At 43.9% G+C, this 12,436-nt stretch overlaps 1 protein-coding gene across 4 annotated transcripts in view; it reads left to right on the top strand.

The window, feature by feature from the left end:
* LOC309361311 (integrator complex subunit 6-like) overlaps positions 1–11,344 on the top strand; it is a 112,111-nt gene extending 100,767 nt beyond the window's left edge. For 2 of the 4 annotated variants that reach the window (XM_081896201.1, XM_081896199.1), the window contains 3 exons: positions 4,404–4,781; positions 9,853–9,946; positions 10,258–11,344. In XM_081896201.1, the coding sequence (XP_081752327.1) occupies positions 4,404–4,781; positions 9,853–9,946; positions 10,258–10,357 (572 nt within the window). In that variant the 3' untranslated portion in view covers positions 10,358–11,344. The remainder of the gene's footprint in view (positions 1–4,403; positions 4,782–9,852; positions 9,947–10,257) is intronic. The other 2 variants (XR_014164414.1, XM_081896200.1) reach the window with 2 other exon arrangements.
* Positions 11,345–12,436: the final 1,092 nt, after the last annotated feature.

Here is a 12,436-nt window from a genome sequence, read left to right as displayed (position 1 = left end):
TGGTCTGAAGGCGGTTTCCATAGGAACACATTGATTGATTTTCAATGCATTCCTATGGGAAACCGTGCTTCGAAAGACGAAAAACTCGCAAGACGAAAAGACTTGCGGAACGAATTAATTTCGTCTTGCGAGGCACCACTGTGTTTTAATATCTTGAAAGAAGTTTTCCACCTCATCTTCTGATATATTTTTCGGCCCTTCATATAATTGTTTGTAGAATTAAAAAAAGTCATTATTGATATCTATTGATGAGGTTGCTGCGATGTTATTTTCATTTCTTATTAAGGGTATTATTTGCTTCGCTTTCTTTTATTTTAAACGATTAGCTAGAATTTTTGTTGGTCTTTCACCCTGTTCCCAATATATTTGTCTTAGACTTAGTAGGCTGAACTCAATTTTTTGAGCTAGTATATTATTCAGTTCTAATGTTAGTTGTTGTATTCTTTCATATGTAGCATTAAATGGGTTATTTGACATATAGTGTTTTTAAAGAAATTTTTAGATTTTTTTTCTTTTAGTCTTTGCAGCTTAGCTTTGTTGGCAGAGAAGGATATTATCTTCCCTCTGATGTAAGCTTTATATCCTTCCCATTCCATCAGTCTTGACGTTGAAGATTTGTAGTTATTTTTAAAATATATTTGTGTTTCTTGGGTTATATATTGAATGAAATTTTTTTCGTTTAATAATGATATATTAAAATACCATCTCCTCACACCTTCCTGGGTTTTAGATAAATTATATTCCAGCATTACTGCTGAGTGATCAGCTATAATGGGAATATCAATGTCACATTGGCTAGTAAAGGGATGTAATGATTTTGATGTTAGAAAAAAGTCAATTCCTTTTTTGCTCTTCAAAATATGGCAACCCTGCCTGATTTGGCTCATGAGTGCCCTATATTTCTGCACTGTAGGTCAGTTGTAGAATAATTTTTACTATGAAGACCCTAACGGCTGGTACTATTAACACTAATTGTAGTGATCTTTGAGTTTCTAGTTTGCTAACCTGCCAATGGCTTGTCCAAGAACCATTAAGAGGAAAACAAATTCCCAGATAATTGAATCTATTAACCTTTTCCAGGCAGTGGGCATCCAAAAACAGCTTAGGCTTAGGTGGATGACAGCCAAAGTCTTAGTCAGGCTTCCTCAACCTTGGCCCTCCAGATGTTTTGAGACTACAATTCCCATCATCCCTGACCACTGGTAGCGAGCATGGGAGTTGTAGGCCAAAAACATCTGGAGGGCCGAGTTTGAGGAAGCCTGTTCTTAGTCTTTGAGTGATTCACATAAAGCTGTTCCTCATATGCATCCCCAAACAATTTCAGCAGCCTCCATACACCAATTTGGGTCTAGAATAACAGCAGCATATCATCTGTATAGCAATATGTTCAAGTTTCATGGGCCTGTGGACACAGGAAATGTGGTTTTTACCACACAGATGGGCAATAATATCATTCATGTATATATTAAACAAAAAATGGGTTAATAGACAACCGTGCCTTACACCAATCATTGTTTATTTCTGCTGCTAGCTGACCTTCCTTGCCTATTCTGACTTTTCCTGTATTTCCAGTATGCAAAACCTTGATTAAAAGCAACAGTCTTCTATCTATCCATCCCCAACCTTCATAATTTGAACCAGAGTATCTCTCTGTTGATTCTTTTTTTTTTAAAGGCAGAGGTCAAATCTAAAAAAACTAGCATATGAATATATTTTGGGGGCAATGGAATATTTCTGTCTTGGATGATTTAGAACAAAGCACTGGGCAGTCTCCTGTACATTGTTGTTGTTTAGTCGTTTAGTCGTGTCCAACTCTTCGTGGCCCCATGGACCAAAGCACGCCAGGCACTCCTGTCTTCCACTGCCTCACACAGTTTGGTCAAACCCATGCTTGTAGCTTCCTGATTTCCTTCAGAATGGAGAGGTTTGATCTTCTTGCAGTCCATGGGACTCTCAAGAGTCTCCTCCAGACCAGAATTCAAAAGCATCAGTTCTTTGGCGATCAGCCTTCTTTATGGTCCAGCTCTCACTTCCATACATTACTACTGGGAAAACCATGGCTTTAACTACACCTCCTGTACATTAGCATAGCCAATATAAACCTGCCTGCTAAGCATATGAAGATCTTGTCTTGCTTGTCTACATCCCTTGTCAAAGCAACTCAGAGAGTGATTGCATGACTTAGGATGGGAATTAGTGTAACAGTAAGCGCCCAGATGATCCACAACATATTGATTTGCAGAGGATTACATGACTCTTTCTCTAGGAGGCTTATTCTAAGATTCAACATTTGGTCAGTGGATATGGCCTCTTCATTTTTTACCTAGATGTTATGACCCCATCTTAGCCTGTGTTTCCCCTGCTGTACGTAGGAGAGCACACATGGCTCACCCTTAACAACATCCTGTAAAAAAAACCACAGAACTTAATATCAAATATCTGTTCCTCTTTTTTGTCGAAACTCAAACGTTGGTCTAAATACAATAAATACCGTATTTTTTGCTCCATAGGACACACTTTTTCCCCTCCAAAAATGAAGGGGAAATGTGTGTGCGTCCTATGGGGCGAATGCAGGCTTTCGCTGAAGCCTGGAGAGCGAGAGGCATCGGTGCGCACCGACCCCTCTCGCTCTCCAGGCTTCAGGAAGCTATCCGCAAGCCTTGCAAGCCCGGCGGGAGTTCCCGCGGGCTCACAAGGCTTGCGGGCAGCAGCCTGCAGCCCCAGCAAGTGTCCGCAAGCCTTGCGCGCCCGGCGGGAGGTCCCGCTGGGCGCGCGAGGCTTGGGGTGGCAGCCTGTTGCCCGAAGCACAGGGAGCCCTCCGGAGGGCTCCCCGTACTTGGGCAAGTGTCTGCAAGCCTTGCACGCCCGGCAGGAGCGGCAGCCTGCCGCCCGAAGCACGCGGAGCCCTCCGGAGGGCTCCCCGTACTTCGGGCGAGTGTCTGCAAGCCTTGCGCGCCCGGCAAATGAAGCTTTTCAGGGTTTATGAGACAACTAACTACACCTATTTGAAAAATGCTATGTGACTTCCTTCATGGGCAAGTCTTAGAGTAATTAAAAACAGATCTCAAAGGCAGATAAAATCCAGACTTCTGTCTTTTGGTCTCCACTCCATAAAAATATTGATATGACGAGTTAAAACCGATTAACACAAAGTCGAAATAAAGGTAAAACTAATTTAAAAACTTGAGACCTGTGGAGTGACCAGAATATACATCCTCTACACACATGTTCAGAAGGGGGAGCTCAGTGGCTGGTTGTCAGTTCAAGCTGTGGGAGCAGGCACAGGCTTATCTTTGATCTTGATGGTGTGGCCCCACCAAGCTTCCAGGTCCTCTAATCCAAAGCTAGTAGAAGGCACTCCAGTGCCACTGATGAACTACTTCCTGCTTTTTCATGGGGATCAACCCCATCCAGAATAGGTTGAACATCAGTTTCTTGGATCTGGGAGCCATTTATCCTGCAGTGCTTCCCATCTCTGTCAGTATGCAACTTCAGCTTATCAGCACTCTTCCATCCCATTACTGAATCCAGATACCACTCCAGCTTCCCCAGACTTAGATGCCAGAGAGAAATGGAGCTGGGTGTTAAATCACCATACCGACAATATTGCATGACGCTCTGATTAAGTGCCATGGGATTGAGCAGACCCTCCCCCCCCCCCCCGCTACTTTCTGGAACTGATTCTGCATACAGATAGGACATTGTATTGCTCCCTACACCCAAGCCATGGATGGGTGGTATCAAAACGTACGAAGAGATCAAGGAGATTTAGCTGTGTCTTGGCGTCCATTTCTCATACTTATCTGAAATGCTTCCATCCTGCCTTTCAGTATAAAATTCAAGGCTGCTTACACCCATCAATGCAGTGATTTAGAACAGCAGTAAAGCTGTCAGGACAAGACAAGTGTTCATCTAGAGCAAAAAGCCACAAAATTTGGTACACCAGATAAACCATTTAAGTGAAAGAGTGCCACAGATGAGCCTCTGCTGTCCCAAAAGGGCCTTGATGGGATCCCATAGCTGAGCTTCTGAAGAAAACTCTGGACTGATTTGCATGGGAGCAAGAGACGTGGTGTGGGTTGGGGGTCTTCAAATACCTTGATCCTAAGCCATTAGAACTTAAAGGGGAAAAAATGATGCACAGGAACTTTCCCTGTTAGTTGCTATAAATGTGAACTAAAGGCATCCTACCACTGTAAAAGAGCTATTTAAATGTAGCCTAGCTAGGTTTGTTCCTTGACTCTGATTAGGTTTCCACCATGAAATTACTCTCTGCACTTATTTTTAAGTTCTCATTACTAGAAGTTGGATCTTCAGCCTTTTGACCTCTTCTGAGGTGCCATCTGTTTTTTGCAGCTAAGTTCAAAGCCGTTTTTGTTTTGTTTTGTTTTGGTTTTTTTCAGATGCAAAAAGCAATGTAGTGCAGGATGGCAATGGTGAGAAGAAAGTAGAGAACTTCCAGTCCCTGGACAAGCACGGGGATGGGCTGGCTATGCACCTGATTGCCCCGCTCCCAGCAGCCCTGACAGATGATGACCTGCCAAACAATGTGGACTCTTTGCCCAGTGAACTGAATTGCATTGAGGAGGATAGATTGGACCATAGGCCTGTTACTAACTCCCTTGTTTGCAGACCTGTAAATTACAGTATGTCTTCAGAGGAACAAAAACTATTGGTGAAGTCTGTACCTGGAACTGTGAAAATAATGCCCAGTATGTTTGAAGGAAACAATGAAGTTCTCAGAATCAAAGTTATGAAGGAGGTTCGCAAGCCTGGGAGAGGTAAGTGTTGAAAGGGGATTGGAGTCATCCTAAGGGAGGTCCTGTGTTGTTGCCTGGAAGGTGGATCTGATGAAGCTCTTGGTATTGGCTGCTCTCCCTGTGCAAAGGTCAGAGGGGGCAGGGTTTCTGTTGAGGTAGGTGATTAGCTGTGGGAGGAGCTTATCAGAGCTTGCAGGGCAGCAGCTGAAGAAGGAGCAAAAGGGGTTTTGTGTGTGTTTCTTGTGGCTGATTAGCTGCTCTCCCTGTGCAAAGGTCAGAGGGGGCAGGGTTTCTGTTGAGGCAGGTGATTAGCTGTAGGAGGAGCACAGTTTGATCCATCTTTTAGATTTAGGGGAGCTAGTCTCAAATGTTTGTTGGGGGAGACCTAGGTTTTTTGGGGGGGAGTTATTTGTCCTGTCTTCACGCTTTTTATGATGGAGGACCGCTGTAGTCACCCCCAATGACACGTTCTCAAGATGGAGGGTGAGGGAACAGCTGCAGTTGCCTGCGGTTCCTGCGCAATGTTTGCCATCTTACCAAAGGTTGCAGGCAGCTTTACCTGCAGCAATTGCATGTTGATTGCCCTCTTAAAAGACAAAGTCCAGCAACTGGAGGAACGTGTAGCTACGCTCCAAAGAATTAGAGAGCTGGAGCTCTTCTTGGAAGCAACAGAGCACACCGTCTCCACCAAGGAGGAGACAGGGGACTCCCCTGAGAAGGAGGCTAGTTCACCAACACAGGAGCCAGATACATGGAGAAACGTGACTTAAAATAGTAGGAGGCCCAGGGTTCGCTCTGATTGTTTAGAAATACACAATCGCTTTGAGGTCCTCTCCCCTAGCATGGAAGACGAAGAGCAGACTCCATCTGAGGATCTCTCCCTCATTACAGTCGATCAGGTATATGAAGACGAGCAGCAAAGTCAGTCCTCAGGGAATGTGCAGGCGACCTTGGAACGGACAGCTCACGGAAGAACCCCGACCAGACCTAAGAGGAGGCGTGTAGTGGTGATAGGGGATTCCCTACTGAGGGGAACAGAAGCAGTGATCTGTGGGCCTGACAAGATGTCTCGGGAAGTGTTCTGTCTCCCAGGGGCTAAGATCCAAGATGTAACTGAACGACTGCAAGGAATCATAAAACCCACTGACAAATACTCCTTCCTCTTGGTTCATGTGGGAACCAATGACACTGCAAGCAATATCCTCCAGAAGATCAAAAGAGACTACGAGGCTCTGGGCAGGAAATTGAAGCAATTAAATGCACAAATTGTCATCTCATCTGTCCTCCCAGTTGAACGACGTGGCCCAGGGAGAGAGGAAAAAATAGTGGACGTGAACAACTGGCTTCGCAAATGGTGTAAACAGGAATGGTTTGGATTCTTAGATCACGGACTGCAGTTTCTTAAAGATAGACTTCTGGCAAGCGATGGGCTGCACCTCACAACGGTTGGGAGGAATGTTTTTGCCAAAAATCTCAGAAACCTCATCAGGAGGGCTTTAAACTGACTAATGTGGGGGAGGGAGACAGTGCTCCTGAAGGTAGCAGTCTTATCAATTGATGAAGATGACCATCCAAATGTCATAGACCAAATGGAGCAAACAGCACGCAGACCTAGTGGTGGGAGGAAAAAATCCTTAAATAAGAGACACAGGGGAATGATTAATGGACTTCAATGTCTGTGCACTAATGCGCAAAGCATGGGAAATAAACAAGATGAGCTTGAGCTCTTGGTACAGCAAACTAAATATGACATAATAGGCATCACTGAAACCTGGTGGGATAAGTCCCACGATTGGAATGTAATAATGGAGGGATACAATCTATTTCAGAGAAACAGACCAGACAAGAAAGGAGGAGGAGGAGGAGTGGTGTTATATGTCAGGGAAGTGTATACCTGTGAAGAGATCCAAGATTTAGAACCTCAAAGCCAAAGTGAGAGCATTTGGGTCAAAATTAAGGGAGAGAATAACAGTGACCTCATTGTGGGAGTTTACTATAGATCCCCAAGCCAAACGGAGGACATAGATGATGCCTTCCTGGTACAGATGGCCAAGCATGCAAAAGGAAGGGAGATAGTAGTAATGGGGGACTTCAGTTACCCGGATATTTGTTGGATGTCAAACTCAGCCAAGAGCATAAGGTCAAACAGATTCCTCACTGGCCTTGCAGACAACTTCATTGTCCAGAAAGTGGGAGAAGCAACAAGAGGAACAGCCATTTTAGATCTGGTCCTAACCAATGTTGAGCACCTGGTTAGTGGGGTAGAAGTGGAAGGATCATTAGGCGCAAGTGATCATGCTCTTCTGAAGTTTACTATACAGCAGAAAGGAGCAGCCAAGCATACTAGGACTCAATTTCTTGACTTTAAGAAAGCCGACTTCATAAAACTTAGGGAAGTGCTGGGTGAGATCCCATGGACAGTAATACTAAAAGGAAAGGGAGTTCATGATGGCTGGGAGTTTGTTAAGAGGGAGATAGTAAAAGCACAACTTCAGGCAATACCAATGAGACGGAAACATGGAAGGTACCTAAAGAAGCCAGGGTGGCTATCTAAAGAACTTTTAACTGAGTTAAGATTTAAAAAGGATGTGTACAAAAAATGGAAAAGGGGGGGAAGCACCAAAGAGGAATTCAAACAAATAGCCAGCACGTGTAGACACAAAGTCAGAAAAGCTAAAGCATAGAATGAACTCAGGCTTGCTAGAGAGGTTAAAAGCAACAAAAAAGGCTTTTATGGGTATGTTTGTAGCAAAAGGAAGAACAAAGAAACAGTGGGGTCACTCAGAGGAGAAGATGGTGAAATGCAAACAGGGGACACAGAAAGGGCTGGACTCCTCAATGCCTTCTTTGCCTCAGTCTTCTCCGATAAAGAAAATAATGCCCGACCTGAAGAATTTGGAGCAAATGATTCAGCAGAGGAAACACAGCCCAGAATAACTAAGGAGATAGTACAAGAATACTTGTATTCAAGTCTCCAGGGCCAGATGAACTGCATCCAAGAGTATTAAAAGAACTGGCAGATGTGATCTCAGAACCACTGGCAGTCATCTTTGAGAATTCCTGGAGAACAGGCGAAGTCCCGGCAGACTGGAGGAGGGCAAATGTTGTCCCTATTTTCAAAAAGGGGAAAAGAGAGGACCCAAATAATTACCGCCCAGTCAGTCTGACATCAATACCAGGGAAGATTCTGGAGCAGATCATTAAGCAAACAGTCTGTGAGCACCTAGAAAGGAATGCTGTGATCACCAATAGTCAGCATGGATTTCTGAAAAATAAGTCATGTCAGACTAACCTGATCTCGTTTTTTGACAGAATTACAAGCCTGGTAGATGAAGGGAATGCAGTGGATGTAGCCTACCTTGATTTCAGCAAGGCATTTGACAAGGTGCCCCATGATATTCTTGTAAAGAAGCTGGTAAAATGCGGTCTTGACTATGCTGCCACTCAGTGGATTTGTAACTGGCTGACTGACCGAACCCAAAGGGTGCTCATCAGTGGTTCCTCTTCATCCTGGAGAAGAGTGACTAGTGGGGTGCCACAGGGTTCTGTCTTGGGCCCGGTCTTATTCAACATCTTTATCAACGACTTGGATGATGGACTCAAGGGCATCCTGATCAAATTTGCAGATGACACCAAACTGGGAGGGGTGGCTAACACCCCAGAGGACAGGATCACACTTCAAAACGACCTTGACAGATTAGAGAACTGGGCCAAAACAAACAAGATGAATTTTAACAGGGAGAAATGTAAAGTATTGCACTTGGGCAAAAAAAAATGAGAGGCACAAATACAAGATGGGTGACACCTGGCTTGAGAGCAGTACATGTGAAAAGGATCTAGGAGTCTTGGTTGACCACAAACTTGACATGAGCCAACAGTGTGACGCGGCAGCTAGAAAAGCCAATGCAATTCTGGGCTGCATCAATAGGAGTATAGCATCTAGATCAAGGGAAGTAATAGTGCCACTGTATTCTGCTCTGGTGAGACCTCACCTGGAGTACTGTGTCCAGTTCTGGGCACCACAGTTCAAGAAGGACACTGACAAACTGGAACGTGTCCAGAGGAGGGCAACCAAAATGGTCAAAGGCCTGGAAACGATGCCTTATGAGGAACGGCTAAGGGAGCTGGGCATGTTTAGCCTGGAGAAGAGGAGGTTAAGGGGTGATATGATAGCCATGTTCAAATATATAAAAGGATGTCACATAGAGGAGGGAGAAAGGTTGTTTTCTGCTGCTCCAGAGAAGCGGACACGGAGCAATGGATCCAAACTACAAGAAAGAAGATTCCACCTAAACATTAGGAAGAACTTCCTGACAGTAAGAGCTGTTCGACAGTGGAATTTGCTGCCAAGGAGTGTGGTGGAGTCTCCTTCTTTGGAGGTCTTTAAGCAGAGGCTTGACAACCATATGTCAGGAGTGCTCTGATGGTGTTTCCTGCTTGGCAGGGGGTTGGACTCCATGGCCCTTGTGGTCTCTTCCAACTCTATGATTCTATGATAGCTATGGAGAGTGGGCAGCCCGGTCTTGTGCCTTTTTCTATTGATATATATTCTGTTTCTGCATTATTGATTATTAGGTTGGCTTTTTGTTTTTCATAAATAGCTTTTATGCCTTTGGTAAATTGTTCTCCCATTATAGCTAGGTCAATAGCTTTCTTTAAAAATTTCCATGATAAATTATCGAAAGCCTTCTTGGCATCCAGTAACATGAAAGCAGCTTTCTTATTTGGCTTTAGGTCTAAATACTCAATTAAAACTATCAGTACTCTCACGTTAGTTTTCATGTGATGGTCTGGGAGGAATTCGGCCTGATCTTGATTAATTACATCCTTTAGTTCCGATTTCAGTCTGTTGGCCAGAATTCCTGCGTACAGTTTGTAATCGTCATTTAAAAGTGAGATAGGCCAACCTTCAGGAGGACACTGAGAATCTGGAAAGAGCAAACGCTCCACCATGGTTAACTGACAGCATTGTGGGACAGTTGAGAAAGCAGGCCAGTGCCTAAAATCAATCAAGCAAAGAGAAAGGAGGGGAGATTCTGATGGCCTTGCCAACACTACAATGATCTCACTCTTTCTTTCTTTTTAATTGTAGATTACAAAAGAATTTTCTCTCTCCTTGAAGAAGTTCAAGGCCCTGTGGAAATTCAAAAATATTTCATTGAATTTGCTATCAAGGAAGCAGCAAGGTTTGTATCAAGATGACAAGCCCCAAGTTTGAACAAATAAGTATACATGTTTTGATGGTGGCCTGTATTTTTCTTACATATGTTGCAAATGTTCTTTGAAACTGCTGCCTTCAATGTTGGGATGTGCCTTTTATTTTGTAGATTGATGGGCCTTATCTGTTTTCAAACACAAAGGCAGGTGTGTCAGCCCTGTCCCTCCATAATTTCTGCATAGTAATGCAAAGGTCACTGTTCGTTTCAGAGGGGGAACTTGAAGACAAGTGCAGAACCCACATTAAATTGCTCTCCTTCTCCCTCTCTCTTTTTCTTAGGTTTAAAAAGCGGGTGTTAATTCAACACTTAGAGAGAATACTAGAGGAAATAGAGTTCAACAGCCTGCCCAACAGAGATAATCTTGTCAACAGTATATAATAGTGTCCCAGCAAGAGGAATGCACAGGGCAGGGAGAATAAGTTTACTATGTTGCAGAGGTGTGAAAGAGGACGTTGTGGCAGCTACCACTGGTATGGTGGCTAGGCAGTTTTTCTGTTGGAGTTTGTACATTTGCAAACCTCTCTCAATGGAAGATGGGCTGTGACCCTGATGGATTTGCTGCAGGAGGTCTGGCTTCCTTCCTCTCTACCCTACTTTGGAGGGCCTGATCTGCTCAATGGGCTGAAGAAAAACACTCAGTGCTGCCCTCCTCCTGCAGGTGATAAGAATTTACTCGTTTGAACCTTTGTTCTAAGACACTTGAAAGCACTGCTTCAGGCGGCGGGTCAAAGCTGATAAAACAAAAATGGCACACCCTTTATCTGCACTTGTGTTGGAAAAATCCTTTGTTGAGAAGAAGAGGAGGAAGAGGAAGAGGAGGAGGAGAGTGAAAATGCCCTCTGTGGTGATAGTGCATATTGTCGCTACAGACACATAGAGAACAGTTCCTGAGAACTGCTAGCCGACCCAGGAACAAGTTTTCAGGGCAAAATGAATTTGAAAGGAAAGCAGCTGCTAAAACTGGGTTGAGGGAAAGCAGTCCAGAGCCCTGTGACTACTGCCTGGTAGCCACTAAGCAACCCAACTCAGCCTCTCTTCTCTTTTGTCTGCAGACATTATGAAAGTGTGTGCCTGCTGCTCCCCAGGTCCCAACTTCAGTTCTCTTTCATCTTATGAGGAGGACGGAGACTCTTCATGGGAACTTGGCCTTGAAAGCACTTAAAGAAAACTATTTTTAAAAAGCAAGTCATGTCCTGTACCCCCAAATCTTCTATCTATGGATATAGTTTACATTTTGAATGTACACATGAGAAGAGATTATTTTGGACAGTGTTGTTTACTGGATCCTTAATTTGATATATCAGTGTGTGTGTGTGTATACACATACCTGTGAGAATTTTTTTTGCACTTGGTTATAATAAAAATAATTTTATGATTTCTTAAGAAGTGCCTAATCTGAATGAGGTGCTGATGAATAATCTCTAGTAATTTCACTTGCCTGTTAAGCACAAAGCAGAAAAATAAAAACCCCAAAACAATGAAAACTGCTGTATATCTATTGTTCTCCAAAAGACCATTTTGACACTTTTAGTGTGTATTTCTTCCATGCAGAAAGAGCTAGGCCATGTGTTTTTCTTTGATTCTTTAGATAGTTGTTATTTGACTTTCCACAGTATGGTGTTCAATTACTGGAATTGCCATTTTCATTCTGTGGTAGTGCTTAGCTAGGAGTGGGGTGACTCCTCCCACGTGCCTTGGAGATTGGGGCAATGCAAATGACTTTATGTTTGGACCCCTTCAGTAGGATAGGAACCTCCTTATTTTAGGCCTAGCCCCACCTGTTCTGAAATCAGTGTCACAGCACTGAACTACAGCTGCTGTAACACTAGTTTACCTGACATTTTATTGACCCTTCACTAGGGAAGCTTCTACCGTGTGACATCAAATAGACTTGGAACCAATTGCAAAGAGGCATGGAACTCCCAGGTGCAAGCACCCCAGCCCCAAGGAGCATCCTTTCAGCTGACAATGGGGGCTGACTCTCCTGCACAGAGGAGGAAAAGCTAACCACAAACAGGAGCAAGGAGGAGCTCTAACCTAGTTCTGGCAAGGAGATGCCAAGTATCTTCCTGGTGTCACTTCCTGCTGCCATTTTAGAATAGGAAGTACAGACTCTGAAGAGGATTGTGGGACTGCCTGGCTTGCAATTTAGGAGAAGGAATGGTGCTGGGTGACCTTTGCCAGGTTTTCTGCCATTTGCACACCACTACTCTCTCAAACTGCCAGCTCTTTGTTGTACGAGCTTGATGCAGAGAGCACTTGAAAACATGCTTTTGAGTGATCCTTTAAAGCTCCACTCAGTGACTTTGATTTGCTGCTTAGTAATTACTGCCTAAACCAAAGTTTGATGAAGGGAAAGAGGAAGCCCACTGACATGACAGAGACTGACATTACTCGCTTTGTGTGATTCCAGGGTGGCTACACACCAGTCCGTGTTAATCATGTCTCAGTTTTGTG

Source organism: Podarcis melisellensis (assembly GCF_964234715.1).
Source record: "Podarcis melisellensis genome assembly, chromosome: W".
NCBI classification, from domain to species: domain Eukaryota; kingdom Metazoa; phylum Chordata; class Lepidosauria; order Squamata; family Lacertidae; genus Podarcis; species Podarcis melisellensis.
This window is presented reverse-complemented; position numbering and strand designations above follow the sequence as displayed.